Source organism: Microplitis mediator, chromosome 1 (genome assembly GCF_029852145.1).
Source record: "Microplitis mediator isolate UGA2020A chromosome 1, iyMicMedi2.1, whole genome shotgun sequence".
Lineage (NCBI taxonomy): Eukaryota > Metazoa > Arthropoda > Insecta > Hymenoptera > Braconidae > Microplitis > Microplitis mediator.
This window is the reverse complement of record NC_079969.1, coordinates 4,983,549-5,002,299: the sequence shown is the minus strand read 5'-3', so window position 1 is coordinate 5,002,299 and position 18,751 is coordinate 4,983,549. Positions and strand designations below refer to the sequence as shown.

The following is an 18,751-nucleotide window of genomic DNA, read 5'->3' as shown; positions in this document are numbered from 1 at the left end:
CAGACTTTTTTTATTCGAATGCTAATAATTGTGAAAATTCATATTTTGTTATAAATTATTTACTATAAAATAAGAATAAGGTCACGAATAATGTAAAAAAAATGAAGTTTGATGCTAAAAAAAAAAATTATGAATATAAATTACGCAGTATAAATAAGAAAGAAGCATTTATAAGTAAATATCACAAAAATAACTTGCGAAGAAGACGTAAGAGAATTGGTGGAGGAAACTTAAATCTCGAGGTTCCAGCTTTGAAGCTTTTACAATTGAAATTCAGTTACATTTTAACAATCTTCTTCTCCGAACAAACCACGCAAACACTGTAAACAATGTAAGTAATTACTTATATATTAATCAATACCTTTATTATTTTTTAATTGTTTCGCTATAAAAATTTGAACCTTAAAAATTTAAAATAAAAAACAATTTTTCTAAATTTGATCATTTATTTAAGAAATAATTATTTATTACATGCAATTGTTATAAATATATCGATGTTTTTGAATTTCGGTACGTCGCCATAGTAAAGTAGTAGGAAATTATAAATGAAAAAAAAAATTTTTTTTATTCTCGAATATGAATAAATTATTAAAATATGAAATCAAGCGGGGAAAGGGGGAAGAAAATTTTGCGCTGGATGTTGAAGATATATTTGGAGGAATTTAGTATCTAAAATAACCAGAGGCAGTAGGCCACGCTCTTATACTTTGTCGACATATTTGAATATCATTCTCTTACAATCTTACATAGTTTTATTATAGATACACTTATATACATATATACATGCATACATACATAAATATATACATTAATATATCTTACGAAAGTTAAAATCAACTTGTAACTCCTTAGTGTTGGCATAAACATCCTTGCAATCTAATACGTACTCATAATTTTATAAATATTATAAAAAAAATTCATAAAAATATTTTTTTTAAAGAAATATTATACAGAAAAAAATTATTTCTTGACACAAAAAATTTTTACTTGACTCCAGAAATTTTTTATTTGTCCCAAGAAATTTTTTGCAGTACGAGCTGCAATCTTTTGAGCCAAGAAAATTTTTTTTAGATCTAAGAAAATTTTTTTCTACATTTGATAATGCAAAATATTTCTTACATCAAAAAATTTTTTTTTTCTGTATACAATTAAAATTATTTGACTTTTTTTTAAATTTATAAATATATTTTATATAAATTTTTTCAGCAACATAATAAATAAGTGACATCACAGTCAATATTTTACGTGAAATATAAAAAAAAAAAAAAATTTTTGACAAAATGCTGGCAGGCCAAGCGCCGAAGTTTGTGAACAGACAATTTAATTCTCCTATAAACCTGTACTCACCTCAAGCAATTCAGGAGTCATTAGAAAAACAGACAAAATTATTATCCAATGGTGCTGTTGGGTGAGTACTATCTAAAAATATTATTATATATATAAATATTATAAAAATAGATATTATAAAATATAAAAATAAAAGTATTAAGTAAAATATAAAATGAGACATGGAAAGAGAAGAAATAAAGTACAGTTATAGTACATCTGTTGGCAAGGAAGAACAAGTGTAAACCACCTTGCGTCAAAAATTTCTTCCTCAAAGTGTGACCAAGAGATTGTTAATTGAAGAGCTTTGGTATGATTCATCAAGATTATTTTAAGAGGGGCGAATCATTCAACGCATAAATAAACGCTGAGGTTTATTTGGGAATTGCGCAAAAGTATTACGTGTACTTAATTTAATTTAATATATAATACCTTTTGTTCCGATCATTAAATATTTAACGGCTCGAGTAATAGAACTTTAATTATTAGCAGTTTCTCTATCGCAATGAAAGCTTCAAATCTAAGGTTATTTTTTTCTTCAGTATAAATATGAAGAAGAAAAAATTTTTATATTTTTTATTTATTTATTTTTTACATTTTTTTAAATTAATTAAAATTTTTTATTAATTTTTTTTAACTGTAACTGTGACTTTTTATTTCATGTTTCTTCTTTAGAAATATTTTAGTATTTAAATAAAATTTTTTTATTGATAATTACAATTTTGTGAGCTCGTTATTTTTTACAGAATTGATTTCAACCAACTGGCGAAGCCAGCAAACTTACAAAACAGCGCGGTGCTAAAAATGCTGGAGGAAGAAGAAACCAGGCGACGAAATGGAGGACAACCCGGTAAGAAGAAATATTATTTGTAAGGACAAGATTTTTGCCTTATTTTTTAAATGAATAGTTCAAATTTTTGATATTACGGGGAAAATATCGGTCTTAGTAAAAAAGTTTTCGAACAAAAGTTGTAGAAAATTTAATTTTATTAAAAAAATCTCTCTTATGATTTTTTGATACGATCAATATTTTCACCGTAATTCAAAAATTAAGATTCATAATGTATAATTCAAAATTTTGTTAATTATGAAAATCTTAATTTTGAAATTACGGCTTTCTTATTAGTCCTAGGAAAAAACTATAAGAGACATTTTTTTTAGAAAATTTAATTTCCTACAACTTTTGTTTGAAAAATTTTTTGATATGGCCGATATTTTCACCGTGATTCAAAAATTAAGATTCATAATGAATAATTCAAAATTTTGTTAATTATGAAAATCTTAATTTTGAAATTACGGCTTTCTTATTAGTCCTAAGAAAAAATTATAAGAGACATTTTTTTTTAGAAAATTAAATTTCTACAACTTTTGTTTGAAAAATTTTTTCATAAGACCAATATTTTCCCCGTAATATAAAAAATTTCACACCACTAATTATTCATTATTTTTAAATTAACGCAAAAATCCTGGCTCTAATTATTTGTTTTAATATTCTCTTAATTACATTTTTCTGCTTATTTTGAATTTATTTAAATAAAAAAAAAATAACAAAAATGTTTTCGCTTGACCACTTGCTACTGCAACTTTTATTTCTTCTTTATATTCTTCCTGCTATTACTCTAAATTGGAATACTAAAGACCTCATAGAAAATAAAATTTCTTCTTTAACAACAATGGAAGTCCGAGAAATAATAAGACCCAAAAATCGTTGTCGCGAATATTGGCCTCCTTTATGTCCACAGGACGGTCGGCGATGTCGTTTGCTTTTTTGCCCTTCTTCAGGTAAACAATAAATTTAAAAAAAAATAATATTAAGTGATGAATAAATAAATTTAAATGTTTGTTATATTAAATATATAACATAAATTAATGATCCGAAAATAAATCATTTTAACGATTCGATAGTTAGCTCCTCATTATAAAATTACATCAGTATATTATTAATCTATAAATTTTCCTTGATCGTTCCCTCTCCGTTTATTTTATAATATATCAATCTTACAAAATCCCCACCTTGATTTTATTACTTGTCCGACCCTGGTGTAAGCTCTAAAATCGTTCGCCGGGATCGTTACCGTGATTATTTGTCAATCCAGGGTAACAAGCTGGGATCTAGATTTTGAGTTAACTTCAGTTGTTGGCGAGATTCCTGTTTGGCAGAGCTGAATTTACATCTAATCATTTATTGTTTTCATTATAATTAAAATTAACAAAGTAATTGAGTCATAGTTTTTTTCTTAATTATATTTTTATTATATTCTATTGAATTAATATATAAATATATGAATGTGCATGTGTGTAATTATCAGTGTAAATTTTTTTACAATTGTAATTAAATAATTTTATAAAATTAACACAAAAATATTTGAATCATAGTTTTTTTTTTTTATATTCTATTGAATTAATATATAAATATATATGAATGTGCATGTGTATAATTATAAGTGTGAATTATTTTAGTATTATAATTATAATTTTGCAAAATTAACACAGAAGTAATTAAAGCATAGTTTTTTAAAAGATATTTTTAGTATATTGTATGAAGGGGGACCACTAGTGTGAAATTTTGAAAAAATAATTTTTGTTTTTTGCATATTTCGATAGTCTATATCTTCAAAAATAATATAATAAAATTTCTAATGCATCGAATAGTTTTTTTGAATCACAGCCATGTGAAGAGCAGCCGCTTATCGGTTCTCGAAAATCGATTTTTCAAAATTGCAGTTATAACTCAAAAACAAATCATCCGATCGATTTTATTCAAATTGCAGCTTCTTTTTTAAATGTTTCTGCGTACCATGAACCTCCAGTTTTCTGATCGAATCAAAAATATAATTTTGCCAGGCCAAGGATCATCAAATTTTCGCGGAAAATTTGAAATTTTTTTTAAAAACTCCGCCATTTTGTTAAATTTCAATTTTCTTCTTAGCCCGAGGGTCATGAGACGGGAAATACCTTCTAGTTTAATAAAATTTTTGGTTTTTTTTATTTCCGATACTTTGAAGGTCGCTATCACTGCAGTGGGGGCCTTTTTTTTAGAGCCTTGAGAGATTGTGAATAACTCGCTAAATTTTGAATTTTTGTGTCCAAAAATTTTATCATGTATTCATTATATATCTACAAATATATCCTTAAAACATTAAAACATTCTATGCAGTAGTTTTCTTTAAAAAAATTCCCAAAAATCATATTTTTTCAGGTCACACTAGTGGTCCCCCTTAAATTAATATATAAATATAATTAACTTTTTAATATTTCTTCTTTAAAAAAGGTTTGAAAAGAGTAGCCTGGCCACCACCGCAGGATTACGACGAAGTTGATTATATTGAACAGTCTCCAGTTCAAGCTAAGGTATAAATTACAACATTAAATTTAAAAAATTTACAGTAAACTCTTAATTAAGTTACGGAGTTTTTTTTTAATTTCGAAATTGGCGGGAAGAAATTGAGAAACCCCTAAGATATTCATTACGAATTTACTGTATTTTGGTCTTATGAACATTTAACATAAAATTAATAGCGAATTATTTTGAAAAATACTTGAAACTAATATGAAAAATTTAAATATTTTTAAAAAAAGACACGTGGACTTGGTGACTACGTTTCGTATCAAAGTAGTCCTGTATCAGGGCCATCTCCACAACCAGTCAGCCCCGGTGGGACATTGAAACAACCCTCACATTTTCAACAACAACCGAATATTAAAAATTGGGCGCCTGTTACACCGCCGACAACTTCGCCAATTCCGCCATCTTGGAGTCAACACTCCAATCAATCGCCATCACACGTAAGCAGAGAAATTATTTCCCAAAATAATTAAAATCTTTATCGTTTAGTTTTTTTGTAACAATAAATTGAATTTTATTTCAGTACCAATCATCGCAACATCATCAGTCTTCAGCAAATTTTGAACCGCCTCCAACGACAATCACTCTGAGACCAAAAGCGCCATTTTCTCAAGTAAATAATATATTTTAATTCGCCTAATTTTATTTTATGTATTTCTATTTGTTTCATAAATTTATGATATAAAGGTATTTTATTTATGAAAATAATATTGGCGGTTTTTCAAAAATAAGTATCAGTGTTTACGCATTGGCTGTAATATTTACAAGATCATAGTGTTTTATTTTTAAATTTTTACTGTGGATTTGCGAAACTTAAATATCTTACAACACTAGGAAAAATTTATGATAAAAAAAAAAGAAAAAAAAAAGTGGGCATGCGTCCAAAATTATGTATCGCTAAACAAGCTGGGATTTGTTTTCAAACGCGTCTCCAGTTTAATATATTGTCAAGGGAACTCGATTAATACATCAAGTTTTAAGCATCCGAATTCTTAAGTCTTCTAAAAATAATTTACAATATTTTTTTCAAAGACTGTACTCATGGTCAAGTGGTTAGCGAGCTGGTCTTTGAGTACTGAGACGTGGGTTCGAATCCCGGGGTCGCTGAAATAATTTTTCCGTTGCCGAAAAATTAAATAGAAATAATCTATGAAAAAATGACCTAGGGGTCAGTATGCTTGCGACTCGAATTTAGTTACCGGACGGACGTGGGTTCGAATCCCAGTAGTTGCTTAAATATTTTGTTAGCAATTTTTTGTTGGTTCTTTGGTTGCTGTGTCATGATGGAGTATAGACATAGCAGTACAGTATTAAGTCGGTCACAGCAATAAGACTCGGGTTAATAAAAATTCGGTTGTATAAAAAAATAGTTAAGAAACCCGAAAAAATCAGACGATCGCCATTAAGTCGGATTCCATTTACTCGGAACTTTCCCTCAATCTTGACCCCCACTATGAGCTACGCTGTCTCTCCCTCCTGCTACTACAAATTTCTGTGCGTTTGTATACATTTTTATGTAAATTTTTCACGTCATGTAAGAGCGCATGCGTATAGTTCACTCTTTAAAGGAGAAGGGGCATTCGATAAGTCGAAATTTCCAGGAAATTTCCAGTCCTCCGTAGACGAACTGTCCGAGTTAATGGAATCCGACTAAAAATTTTGCAGCTCGAAGGATCTCTGGCGGATAATAATAATAAATATTGTTTTGTTCAGGATCCAAGCCCAGTTTATCAAGCCCAGCCAGCAGCAACCATGGCGCCCATGAGTGGAGTAATGAGAGGAGACTTAAAATGGCCACCAGAGTCGGTGAAATATCAAACAGAAATGGAAAATCAAGCGAGAATGGCGTTAGCCAAAGGACCAGCTTTCAGACCACGACGTCCTAATAAAGACTACTCACAATTTTTTGCTCAACACGCTCTTAATAGTACTTATCCAGGTTACCGAGCACCACCTGGTACTCAATACTTTACGCCTTCTTATCAGCATTAACTCAACTAAATTTAAATAGACTATTATTTTTATCTATTTATATAAAAATTATATTTTTAATTTCATGATTTTAATTTTAATAACTATTTTAAATAAAAGTTCAGAAATATTTTTTTTTTATTTTAATCGAGAAAAAAAGCTTGAAATTTTTTGACATCTGGTCGCAATTATTTCGGTCTTCAGATTAAGTTTAAAATTTTAAAAATATATAATGCACGAAATATTTATAAAAAAATATATATATGTTTTTATATAACGAACGAAAAAAATCGAGGATATGATTTTTAAAAAACGACTATTTTAAAAGTAAATGTATTTTTTTATGTAATTCTCAAGAATAATTAACTATTGTTCTGATAATTATTTTACTAATAAATTTGTAACGAAGTAAATTATGATTTTTTTTTGTTGATAACTCAAAATATTTCCCGATTTGTTCCTTTTCCAAGTAACGAAAAATATGTGAAGAAACGTTGGAACAAAGTATCCCTATAAAAAAAAAATCTATATGGGAATCCAGCCTAGATTTCTATATGTGCTCCCGCATGGCGTTTTCGGACGGATTTCCATATGGTTTCCATGCCAAATCAATATGGAAATCTATCGTGGATTTCGACGTGGATTTTCACGATGATTTCCCAGGAAAATTTGCACCATGTCAAAATTTATATGAGAAATTTGCAGAGATTAGGAATCAGGAAAACCTTAGAAAAAATTTCTTGGCGCAAGAAATTTTCTCTCCCCTCAAAAAAATTTTCGTTTTAAATTTATGCGAAAAATTTCTTGTACCAAAAAATCTTTCATAACAATATTGTTTTTTTTATCATATATTTCTACATATGAAAATTTTTTTGTCATTTTCCACTGGTAGAACTTTTAATTCTTATTAAATGATACAAGAAACCTGCAGTCACTACGTGACTGTCCAACTATCACTACTAAATTTATAAAACACGCAGAAAAAACGTATTTCTTGCCGCAACAAAAATTTAATTTGCACCAAGAAATTTTATGCATTATCAATTAAATACAAAAACTGTCTTGGGGCGAGAAAAAATTTTTTTGGTCAAGAAATAATTCCTTGAACCCAGTAATTTTTTTTAGTTCTAAATAAATGTTTGTTTTCAATTCACGATGCAAAAAATTTCTTGGAGTAAGTAAAAATTTTCTTTAGGCGAGTAAAGATTTTTTGTGTCAATGAATCCTTTTTTTTTCTATGCACATTTTTTTGGCTTTGAGAAGCTTCCTAAAACCAAAAGGGAGTAGAAAAATCTGTCATTTTGGAATAAGTAACGCGATATAAATAATATAGCTATATATCCAGTGACATTCAGTCATATTTAGTGACAGAATAATTTAAGTATTAATTTATTTAAAGAAAATAAATACGATCGTCTTTTTTCTCGCGTGATTTAAATGTAATTCAAATGATATAGAAAAATTTATTTATCTCAATACTTGGCAATTAAAAAGAGTTTAAACTATGAAAAGGCACAAATTCAAGTCAAGACCTATCTAATGATACCAATTTCAATAACATTAACTAATTCTATCATATAGATATGGCGGGAACAAAATTTTCCTTATTCTCTTAATAATATAGATTATGATAAGAAGTTAAAGTCTACAATAAAATAAGAAAGTTTATTAATTACCACCAAAGTTACATAAATTCATATTCTTCACCTCTAGATATCTCGAATATTCGCACATTGATTATAAATTAACAAAAAAATAAATCATGCTTTTCTATGCTAATTAAAATAATTTTAAAACAAAGGCTTCACAAATGCAAATAAATTGATAATTTTTTTTTTTTTTTTCGTAGTAAAAGGCACGCAAGTGATCAATTTTCTATGAAAGAATTTATATATACATGTATTAAATATTGCTGTACATTTTTGATGTCAAAATAATTTTATTTGATATTTTTATCGTTGTATGATTGACAAAACTCTAACAAAAATAGCAAGTCGCTACTATACTTATGTGTGTACACATCAATTTTTATTGGGCCCGCCCAATTAATTTGAGTATTCTCTTAATCAAGCAAAAAAAAAAAGAAAAGAAAACCAATTTACAAAAATATGTTTATAACAAAGAAAAAATAAATTAAGAAATAATTTCATTATTCCACTATGATTTTTTTAGTGATGGAAATAATTAAAAAAAAAAAAAAAAATTAAGTTGGGCAAGGACATTAATAGTACTAGAAGTAATCTTCAATTCTATACCAATGAAAATCCCTGAGTTTGTTGAATTGCTTGCAACAGTTTATACCGTAATCTTTCTCTTGTTTGATAGCGCGGCAAATCCAATAAATTAAAACATGTGTGAGCAACTGGCAAAAATTTTTCATCAGTCATTGGTTGTATTGTGATCTAAAGAACAAAAAAAATGACAAATAATAAATATAACATATATTGAAAATTTTATAAAGATTTCTAGACATCAGGTGACTGCTGGCACTTACGGTAAATTACCGTAATTTGCGGCATTTTATCGTAAGTACGGTAGAATACTTCACTTTAGGGTCAAGGACTGTATTTTCGCAATAAATCTGCACATTTACGATGGAATACCGCAATTTTATCGCACTTAGACCGTAAAATACTGCAGGATTGCCGTTAATTTGCGGTAAATTAACGCAGCTTAATTAAAATACTACGAGTTACCGTAAAATACCGCAATTTACTGCAGAATACCGTATTTTACCGCAAGTTTTCCGAATACCGTAATTTGTATCCACCAGGGTAATGATCGACCTCATGGTGGATCCGAAATAGAGAAATTACCGTAATTTGTGAAATTTTTACCGGTGACACGACCGTTGAACCGAAGACAATTGATCCGCCGACAATTCCTCCGAGCGATAATTGATTTGAGACACCATTGATCTGAGTAACAACTGACCGAATGATATAAAATTTTGTGGTAGTTTATTTTTAGAGTACTTGATTCTGGTGTGAATTAATTTCACTAGATAATTTTTTCAGTACCATTGCAAGCATGGGTGTGTTAATTAATTGTCCACGGATCAATTGCCCTTGGATCAACTGTCAGGTAACCATTTTTACCGTAAGCACTGAATTTTATTTTTACAGTTTTTATAGTGCAATACTTTACTTTGCGGTATATTACTGTTTTTTTACTGCAAATTTACGGTAAAAATACCGAGCTTTTGCCTAAAATGCCTTATGTTTACCGTAATTCTTCTAAATACCGTCAATTTCGGTAATTGCCGTAATTTACCGTAATTCGGATCCGCTAAGGCGCACAAATAATTACCGTATTTTGATCTTAGTTCTACCGTAAATTTACCGAATTCGTACATTCATGCTACGGTAAGATTACTCTCGGTTACGTTACATTGCCCTAGTATCGTAATATCCGGTAATTTACCGTAATATTGAGCCCGCCAGAGATTTGATCTTCGGGTAACCTAACTAGAGACATCTTTTGTAAAAAATAATATTTAAAATAACTACTTACTTTAATAGCTTTCATTCCTTGTAGAGGTATCCGATCGCTACCAGTTAAGAACAAAAGAAATTTCTTCTTTTCTTCTAACGGCAATTCATGAAAAACTTGCCAAAACATAACAATTGTCGGATCATCTTTACTGTAACCTTCTTTGTACGTCGCATTTTCTTGCAACTCTTTCCAATCATAGTTTTCATGTCCAACAACGACAGCCATCAATTCATGACTGTGAAATAGTTTCAATATACGCCCGCCACAAACTTTATGAAACCCGTTATAAAATGCTTTGAAATGCGACTCAACAGATTTATTAAATATATAATCAACATACGAATTAACAAATTCCTGTTTGTTTTCTAAAGTAACCGGAATTTTACTTCCACCCGGTATCAGTTCATAGACTTTTTGCTCACCATAAACTTCCCGAGTTACTTCAAAATTTAATGAAAACACATCCGCTAAATCTGGTTCATTGTAATCTAATATACTTTGCAAACTTTTAGCAAGAACTGGCGACAAATCTTTGAGGTCTGCAAGATTTACTGGCTCGTGTAACAATTTTTTATACAACGCCAATGGAAACGGTAAATTTATTATAATAAAATTATAAATAACGAGTCCGCAGAGTACGCCAATTAAAAAGTACATCATTTCATCTTCAAATGAGTCTTCGCTGAACCAAATAGTTCTCGTTTCTTCGTATTGTTTGAACATACCGTATTTGGGATCTAATATTTCTTTTAGTAGCAGCATAAAAAATTCTTTCTTAACCCCGCCGGCATCTTCAGCCTCTTCACCATGAAATTTAACGCGCAATGGTTTTTTTAAATCGCTCGAATCTTTTGACGTCAATTCACGGAGAGTATCAACGACAATATTTTCACGCGATACATTTAACATTAAAAATTGTGATGTCTGATGGGGGTCATTGAGCATAAATGCATTGAACATAACGTTCGTAAAGGCTCGTGTTGCAGCTTCATTCATTGCCGAATGCATTTGAATCGCTTGATCAGTTTGGAGTAACAATAGCTTAGCTTCCGCGTCAAATATGAATGAATAATTACAAACTAATGCTACGCCAACGGAATTTGAATCTGCGTTGTGGAGCCATTTGAAATAATCGGATTTTATGTCGATCATTTGAGTTAATTCTGGCAAGTGGAATACATCGTAAGGCACACGAAGCCCTTCGTTTTCAGTTTGATTTAATTTGTTTATAAATTTTAATAGTTCAAGACTTAATTTCAACGTTGAATCGGATGAAAAATGCTAGTGATGTAAAACAAATTTGTTTTAGATAATTTTTACGGAAAAATTATATTTTTATTGTAAAAAAAAAGTAAGTCCAGTTTCTGATTTTTTAGAGATTATAGATGATATTCAATAAAATATATATATGTGCAATATATGTTTAGTTTTTTCTGGGTTATGATAAAATGTCATGAATTTTTTAATCATTGAAGGGTGGCCTCAAACCGGGAAATATAAGGAAATGTCAGGGAATTTCTAAAAGTATCCAAGAATTTAATTACAATTCGAAATTTTTAAATTTTTCAATAATACACTAGTCAAAAAATTTAAAAATTTTTAAGTTATTTTCAACATCAGGCTATAACTCGAAGGAAAACGGTCATACAAAAAAAAACAAAAAAGACAAATTATAGCTTCACGTGTCTGGTTTTCAGATTTGGTATTTGAATTTTTTTATTATCCTCCTCAGTCCCGAGGCATAATTTTAATTGCTATTTGAATAATTTTTTACGAGCAACCTGCAGTCACCACGTGATTGCCCCAATATCACTACTAAATTCATAAAATACGCAGAAAAAAAGGATTTCTTGCCGCAAAAAATTTTAATTTGCACCAAGAAATTTTATGCATTATCAATTAAATACAAAAATTGTCTTGGGGCGAGAAAAGATTTTTTTGGTCAAGAAATAATTCCTTGCGCCAAGTAATTTTTTCTAGTCCTAAATAAATTTTTGTTTTCAATTCACAATGCAAAAAATTTATTGGGGTAAGTAAAAATTTTATTTAGGCGAGTAAAGATTTTTTGTGTCAATGAATCCTTTTTTTTTCTATGCACACTTTTTTGGCTTTGAGAAGCTTCCTAAAACCAAAAGGGAGTATAAAAATCTGTCATTTTGGAATAAGTAACGCGATATAAATAATATAGCTATATATTCAGTGACATTCAGTCATATTTAGTGACAGAATAATTAAAGTATTATTTTATTTAAAGGAAATAAATACAGTCGTCTTTTTTCTCGCGTAATTTAAATGTAATTCGAATGATATAGATAAATCTATTTATCTCAATACTTGGCAATTAAAAAGAGTTTAAACTATGAAAAGGCACTAATTCAAGTTAAGACCTATCTAATGATACCAATTTTAATAACATTAACTAATTCTATCATATAGATATGGCGGGAACAAAATTATCTTAATGATATAGAACAGATACGTATTATAAAGCTGTAACAATAATTATTTTCATGATTCAGCAAATAGCTGCTCCTTGCCGAGCCTGGCAAAATTGTCCCCTATACGGGGCGTCAGGATCGAGGAGGATACGGTTCCGGAGTAATCCTTAGATAACCATCGAAAAAAAAAGTTTTACAAATTTATCCTCGTCTTAGAAACTGTCTACAGGCTTCAATAATTTTTTTTGATAATTATGATTGATTTTTTATCACTACAAAATTTAAAAAAATGGGAGGCACTGCCTGAGAATGCCCTTAAGTGTCAAAGTTGTCCACAGTAACGTTAATTGAGTTTGTTACATAAAATTTCCATTCGTAGAATTAAAAAAATTCTTAAAAGATCAGAAACTGGAGGTGAAATTACTGATTATTTCACTTAAAGTAAATTAATAAATTAATTACTTACCATAGTGTCGATATTTTTTGTTTGTTTCATAATGAATAAAATAACAGCTTTGTACGACCTGATAAGTCTATAAAATACTTGTACAGGCGCTTTACTCCACCAAATGCCGACTATTTTTCTAGCTTCAGGCTTTAAATTAATCAAAGCTTTGGCAAAAGGTCTTTGGAGTGTTTCGCAGTGTGTTGGCTCCGGAAATCTATGGTACAGCGGTAAAGTGAGATAAACTCTCAAAGCTTCAACATCTGGCGGTGAAGCAGCAAGCGATGGTACCAAGCCCTCAGTAATAGACATAAAAATCTAGAATATTTAAAAAAAAATAATAAATAAAGGCGAGGGTGCAGGGAACTGGTGCTACGGGGGTTTCTCCAGGCCTACATCGACCAGAGTCTCTATTTCCTGAGATGGTAGAGAGATAGACTCGTAGTAACTGTGGTTAGATACCACATCAATGAGGATTTTTGATTATACTTCCGGTTAATCTCCACCCTTAGTCACTTGATTATAGCTTTCAATTAAAAAAATCTTCTGGGGAGGAAGTAGGGGTCACGCAGCCCGTGTTTACCCAAGAGGGTGAGGAAACAGATCCCGTAAAACGGGTGGACTTCGGTTCCGTTACATTAATAAATTCTACGTACATATTTTATTAACTTATAAAAGGACTGCAGAAATTTCTTCGCGACAACCGAAAAATTTCATTAGTGGAACTGAAGTAAGGGAACAATTTTGAGACGAGCGAAAAAAAATAGAGGGGAAGTAACTTATAACCAGGTTGTACTGTATATTAAATTAAACCTACTAGTTCTTGTATCGTATTATTTTGGATGTCCGAAATAATTCCAAAGAGTCTGGAGGCTTGTTCGACGTTCACACCAGAATGTTTACTTGAACAGCCATAATGATTATCATTATCAAGTAAAAACGATGCATTCATACATGATTGGCTACGGAAAACAGTCTCTAAATACCTGTTTTAATTTGAAAAAAAAATTAATTATTACTTTTATTAAATAATTTGATTTTAATAGTCAGAGCCCGCCCCAGTGTGCATTCAGATTTTGACAAAAAGTCAATAGAAACAAACCTACTCGGCATTTAATCATTTTTTGAATTTCTATTCGTTAATTAACGATTTTCCATTAATTTTAATAACGACAATATTTTTTAGATTTTGTATTAATTATTTTGAAAAAATTTCCGGCTGACTGGCAACGCCCAATTCTATGATACTGAAGTTAGCAGACGTCTAATAATTTTTTGATGTTTTTTAAAACCACAAATTCAAAAGAAAAAAAATTGCACCTGTAGTTTTTTCAATTTTTTACATGTGCATATTTTTATTTTATTTTTTTTGCAGTTGATTTGTTGAAAAACGAAAATTCAAAAATTGTTAAATGTCTGCTAACTTCAGGATCATCCAATTCTTATATTTTTACATCTTTCCTAAGACCAAAATTATAAGAAAACTTCTAAAAAATAAAATACGTCGATTTGTTTCTAAAAACTTAGAAATTTAATATAAATACCCAAGTAATTTTGATATTTTCTTTTTTTCAAAACTATTTTTTTTATAGAGCATACACTGGGGCGCTCTGTTAATTTTACTGAACTTACATCATAAGATCATGATCTAACGGTGCCCCCATAGGCACTTTGTGACAATTCAATAATTGCTCTTCAGTAACAGTAAGAATTTGCGTTGATAAATCGAATATTCTAGAATCATCTGGTGGAATATTGTGCTAAAAATAATTACAATAAATTGACATTAATGATTTACTATTTGTACATACAATTAAATAATGAAAAATAATATAATAAAAAACCTCTCGTTTGGTAACGGTAACGAAACAATGATCGCCGCCAGTAAAAATATGTTTGACAACACAATCAACACTATATTCACTTGACGGTGCATCACTTTGATAAATTGATGTACCATTTGGTGAGACCCAAGGCCCGAGGACAACTTGAGGAGTCGTAACTGTTCGCGTTACTCGGATTCCTAATTGTCCAGCACCGCCGAGACCCCAAGCGTATACTCTACCTCGTGAAGGAATCAAAGCCAGCATATGTCGTTTGCCACACGATATTTGGGTGACAATACTTCCCATAAGCTCCATTATTTGACGAGGAAGAATTTCATTCGACACTGATCCATGTCCTAGTTGCCCGTACATACCAGCGCCACATGTAAATACACCACCATCCTGTTAGCAAATTACGTAACTCAGTTTAAAAATTTTAAAATAAAATAATTAAATAAAAAAAATTACCATTGTGAGAAAAGCTGAAAAATCTTCACCACAAGACACGTGTCGTACTTTTGAGTTTCTTAAAGTCCGTAATTGACAGGGCAAGTAAACACTCTGAATACCATTTACTCCCAATTGCCCGAATGTGTTTCTACCCCAAGCATAAATAGCACCTGCGAAATTTAAAAAATGATTTGATTTGATATGAAACATAAAGACATATTTTTTAAAAAATTATATATTTACCAGATTTCGAAACTACTATTGTGTGGTATCCTCCACAAGCGATGTAAGCAATCGGAACAGCTCCGAGGCTTTTTATTAGTTGCGGCTTATGTTCAATTTTGACTTCTGGACCGAGACCAAGTTGACCTTCGTCATTTAAACCCCATGAGTATAGTTGGCCATTATTAGTAAGAGCTATCGCATGTTTATAACCACAGGATACTTGAATTACTGTACTAGTTGCCAGTGATTTTACCATTCGTGGTGTTTCTTGAATCGGTACATACGAACTTAAACCTATTAAACGAATAGCAAAACTGTATATATACTATAAATAAAAAGGTAGACTTATTATTTAATTCAATGCTCTGCCGCAGCCGTGGATTAAAACATTAAAGGGGTTTGGTTACAAATAAAGGCCTAGGGTTCAAACCCAGAACTGGGCGCTATGTTGCATTCATATGGTAGTCAGAAAACCAAATAACAAAAATTGATGTATATTTGCCATCAATTTGAAGGGGAATCGGACCAACAAAATTGGATTTCAGTTTGTCCGAAATCTACGACCGGCATTTGGCAAAATGAAAGCAAACTTTTGGTAAGCAACCCTGGCTATCTGGGAAGGTTATTTTTGGAACAGAAGTCACTCGATTTTTTGAGGGATATTATGGCAAAATTTTTTAAAAGTTGAAACTAAGCACCTGGATTCTCATGTAAGAACTTGACATAGGAACTTTGATAAACGGATTTCTTTGTGGGAAGTTCATCCAGGAATCTGGGCTGGGCTCCATATATGAATCTGTTAGATTCCTATAGGGATCCATTCGAAAACGCCTTATGGGAACCCATATTGGAATCTAGGCTGGATTCCCATACGGATTTTATTGATAGGATTCAAACGAGAATAATTTCTCCGTGTATATTTCTATGAGAAATCAACCTAAAAACCCTGTCAAAAAATCCATATGAGAATCCAGCCTAGATTCCCACATGGCTTTTTCAGATGGATTCTCAGATACCCCGGATTCTATAGAAATTACTTATATAGAAACCCAGATTCTTATAAGAATTTTCCACAAAGAAATCCATGTATCCAAGTTCCTATGCCAAGTTTCTACATGGGCATCTAGGTACCCAGTTTCTTATATTGATTTCCCATATGAAAATCCAGGTATCGTTTCCTAAATAAATTTCCCATATGGGAATCCAGGTACCCACAGCTTCCTGAATGAATTTCTCATAAAGAAATCTAAGTACCCACAATTTACGATGTGGATTTCCCATATGGTTCCCAGGTACCCACGGATTCTTATGATCCAGAAGTTAGCAGACAATTAAAAATTTCCGGATTTTTTTTTAAGCAAATCAATTACAAAAAAATGAAAACTAAAAATATGCACATGTAGGAAATTTTAAAAACTACAGGTGCAATTTTTTCAAATTTTTTTTTTTTGTAATTTACCATCTAAAATAAAATCCAAAAATTATTAGACGTCGATTAACTTCAGTATCATTGGATTCTTACATAAATTTATACTCTTCTATTTAAATTTCTATTGGTTTCCATGCATACCCATATAAATTTTGTTGATACGGAAATGATTAAATAAAATAAAGTAAAAATTACCTAATTGACCATCAGAATTACATCCCCAGCTGAATAGCTGACCCCACTCATTGATTGCCAAGGTATGACTAGCGCCACATACTGCTTTTTTAAATACAAAGACACCGAGGTCTGATACTAACTGCAATTTTTTTCTCGGCTTATCGTGTCCCAATTGTCCACTGTCATTATTACCGCATGAGTAAATTTTACCGTCATGTGTAATAACTATCGTATAATTATTACCACAAGCAATGTCTTTTACTTCAGTTGCTTTTTTAAAATCAGTTACTTCTCGAGGTACGTTTATTATTTCCTCCTCGATGCCGCCTAATCCCAGTTCACCATGAACCGTACTGCCCCAACAGAACATATCGGCGTCAATTATAAACTGATCACTTTCTAGAATCAATTTTTTTGAATCTGACAAATCAATGTCACTATTGCGCTTACGTTTTTTTGATAAATTTGCCTGGAAAATAAAAATAAAAATTATTTTGTTATCCAGTATTAAAAATTGCGACTATTATTTTATTGATGCATTAAAATTTTGAATAAAAATGTTCATATTTATATATATTTTAAAAAGTAGTGTTAAATATATATATAATTTATTAGTAAATGCATAAAGATGTTGTTTTTTACATTCCAATTTGAAAAATAAATTACCGTATTTTTTTGTTGCTCCATTAATTTAAATTATTATTTTTTTTTTATCCTCACAAATAATTTACATTTAATTTTAAATTAAATTTAAAATTTACAGTAACCTATAGAACAAATCAGCGATTAACTAAAAATATTAGTGTAGTAAATTACAATTTTTTTTTACAAAAAAACAAATTTACGACTTAAAATTTAAATAAATTTGAAACAATTTCTGTTTATTAAACAAAAAAAAAATAAATAAATAAATAAAAAAAAAACTTGACTGAGTTTAAATAAAAATAAAATTGCGACCTACCATTAAAAACAATTAATTGTAATTGTAAATTACAAAAATTATAATTTAGGTTAAACTAGAGAGTAAAAAAAAAAAGAATTATCGGGTAATTTCGTTAAGAAAATAAATATTGTGTAGAATAAACTAGAACAATAAAAAAATAATAAATGCAAAAGCAACAAATAAAAATAAAATAAAAAATTTGAAATATTATTTTTATATAAAATTTATTTGTTTATTATTTTGTAAATAAATTAATTGAATATAAATGTCAGTTTTTTTATTTATTTATCAACAATTAATTATATTAAATACACACCATACACTAACCTATAATTAATTTAATTTGATTATTAATGTTATAAGCACTACGATGATTAATCACTATTATTTAAACTTATGTATCATATATATAAATATGTAAATTGATAATAAAAATTTTAAATCCCATAATGAAAATTTTTTCATTTGGTTAAAAAAGTGACATTTCATTCGTTAAAAAAAAAACTCACTGTTTTATATACACGTACATATATGTGTCATGTGTATGTGTATTATATACATATATATGTGTAAAAAAAATATGAGTGTGAATGTAGCTGACAAATGGTAATTTATAGATTTTTAAAGAAATAAATAAAATGTAAGGAGTAAAAATAAAAAATTGCGAATTTAAATATTTG

At 29.7% G+C, this 18,751-nt stretch overlaps 2 protein-coding genes across 7 annotated transcripts; one reads left to right on the top strand and one right to left on the bottom strand.

Moving 5' to 3' along the window:
• The first annotated feature begins 176 nt into the window (after positions 1–176).
• On the top strand, positions 177–6,871 carry LOC130678702 (DNA-directed RNA polymerase II subunit RPB1-like). Of its 3 annotated transcripts, XM_057486117.1 has the most exons (8): positions 177–331; positions 1,207–1,408; positions 2,073–2,176; positions 2,965–3,108; positions 4,598–4,677; positions 4,906–5,112; positions 5,196–5,285; positions 6,386–6,871. In XM_057486117.1, the coding sequence occupies exons 2-8, from the start codon at positions 1,281–1,283 to the stop codon at positions 6,662–6,664; spliced, it is 1,032 nt and encodes a 343-aa protein (XP_057342100.1). In that variant the 5' UTR covers positions 177–331; positions 1,207–1,280; the 3' UTR covers positions 6,665–6,871. The 3 variants fall into 3 exon arrangements, with proteins under 3 accessions (XP_057342100.1, XP_057342118.1, XP_057342109.1); XM_057486135.1 differs by lacking the exon at positions 2,965–3,108 and having other exon boundaries at positions 178–331; positions 6,386–6,845; XM_057486126.1 differs by lacking the exons at positions 177–331; positions 1,207–1,408 and adding an exon at positions 1,696–1,851.
• Positions 6,872–8,821: 1,950 nt separating this feature from the next.
• On the bottom strand, positions 8,822–18,585 carry LOC130678685 (probable E3 ubiquitin-protein ligase HERC4). Of its 4 annotated transcripts, none has more exons than XM_057486085.1 (10): positions 18,388–18,585; positions 17,147–17,597; positions 15,541–15,816; positions 15,316–15,467; positions 14,866–15,249; positions 14,654–14,781; positions 13,839–14,007; positions 13,043–13,339; positions 10,157–11,419; positions 8,822–9,045 (listed from the first exon to the last, which is right to left on the bottom strand). In XM_057486085.1, exons 1-10 carry the CDS (start codon positions 18,388–18,390, stop codon positions 8,893–8,895), a joined length of 3,276 nt encoding a protein of 1,091 aa, XP_057342068.1. In that variant the 5' UTR covers positions 18,391–18,585; the 3' UTR covers positions 8,822–8,892. The 4 variants fall into 4 exon arrangements, with proteins under 4 accessions (XP_057342068.1, XP_057342086.1, XP_057342078.1 ...); XM_057486103.1 differs by having other exon boundaries at positions 18,399–18,585; XM_057486095.1 differs by lacking the exon at positions 18,388–18,585 and adding an exon at positions 18,090–18,108.
• Positions 18,586–18,751: the final 166 nt, after the last annotated feature.

Coding starts and splice junctions, on each gene's coding strand:
- LOC130678685 (XM_057486076.1), bottom strand. CDS start 17,815: ATGGAGCAACAAAAAAATACG. Junction 15,250..15,315: donor TTTCAGCTTTTCTCACAATG/GTAATTTTTTTT, acceptor ATTTGCTAACAG/GATGGTGGTGTATTTACATG. Junction 11,420..13,042: donor CAAAAAATATCGACACTATG/GTAAGTAATTAA, acceptor TTACATCACTAG/CATTTTTCATCCGATTCAAC.
- LOC130678702 (XM_057486117.1), top strand. CDS start 1,281: ATGCTGGCAGGCCAAGCGCCGAAGTTTGTGAACAGACAATTTAATTCT. Junction 2,177..2,964: donor ACGAAATGGAGGACAACCCG/GTAAGAAGAAAT, acceptor GGAATACTAAAG/ACCTCATAGAAAATAAAATT. Junction 4,678..4,905: donor AGTCTCCAGTTCAAGCTAAG/GTATAAATTACA, acceptor TTTTAAAAAAAG/ACACGTGGACTTGGTGACTA.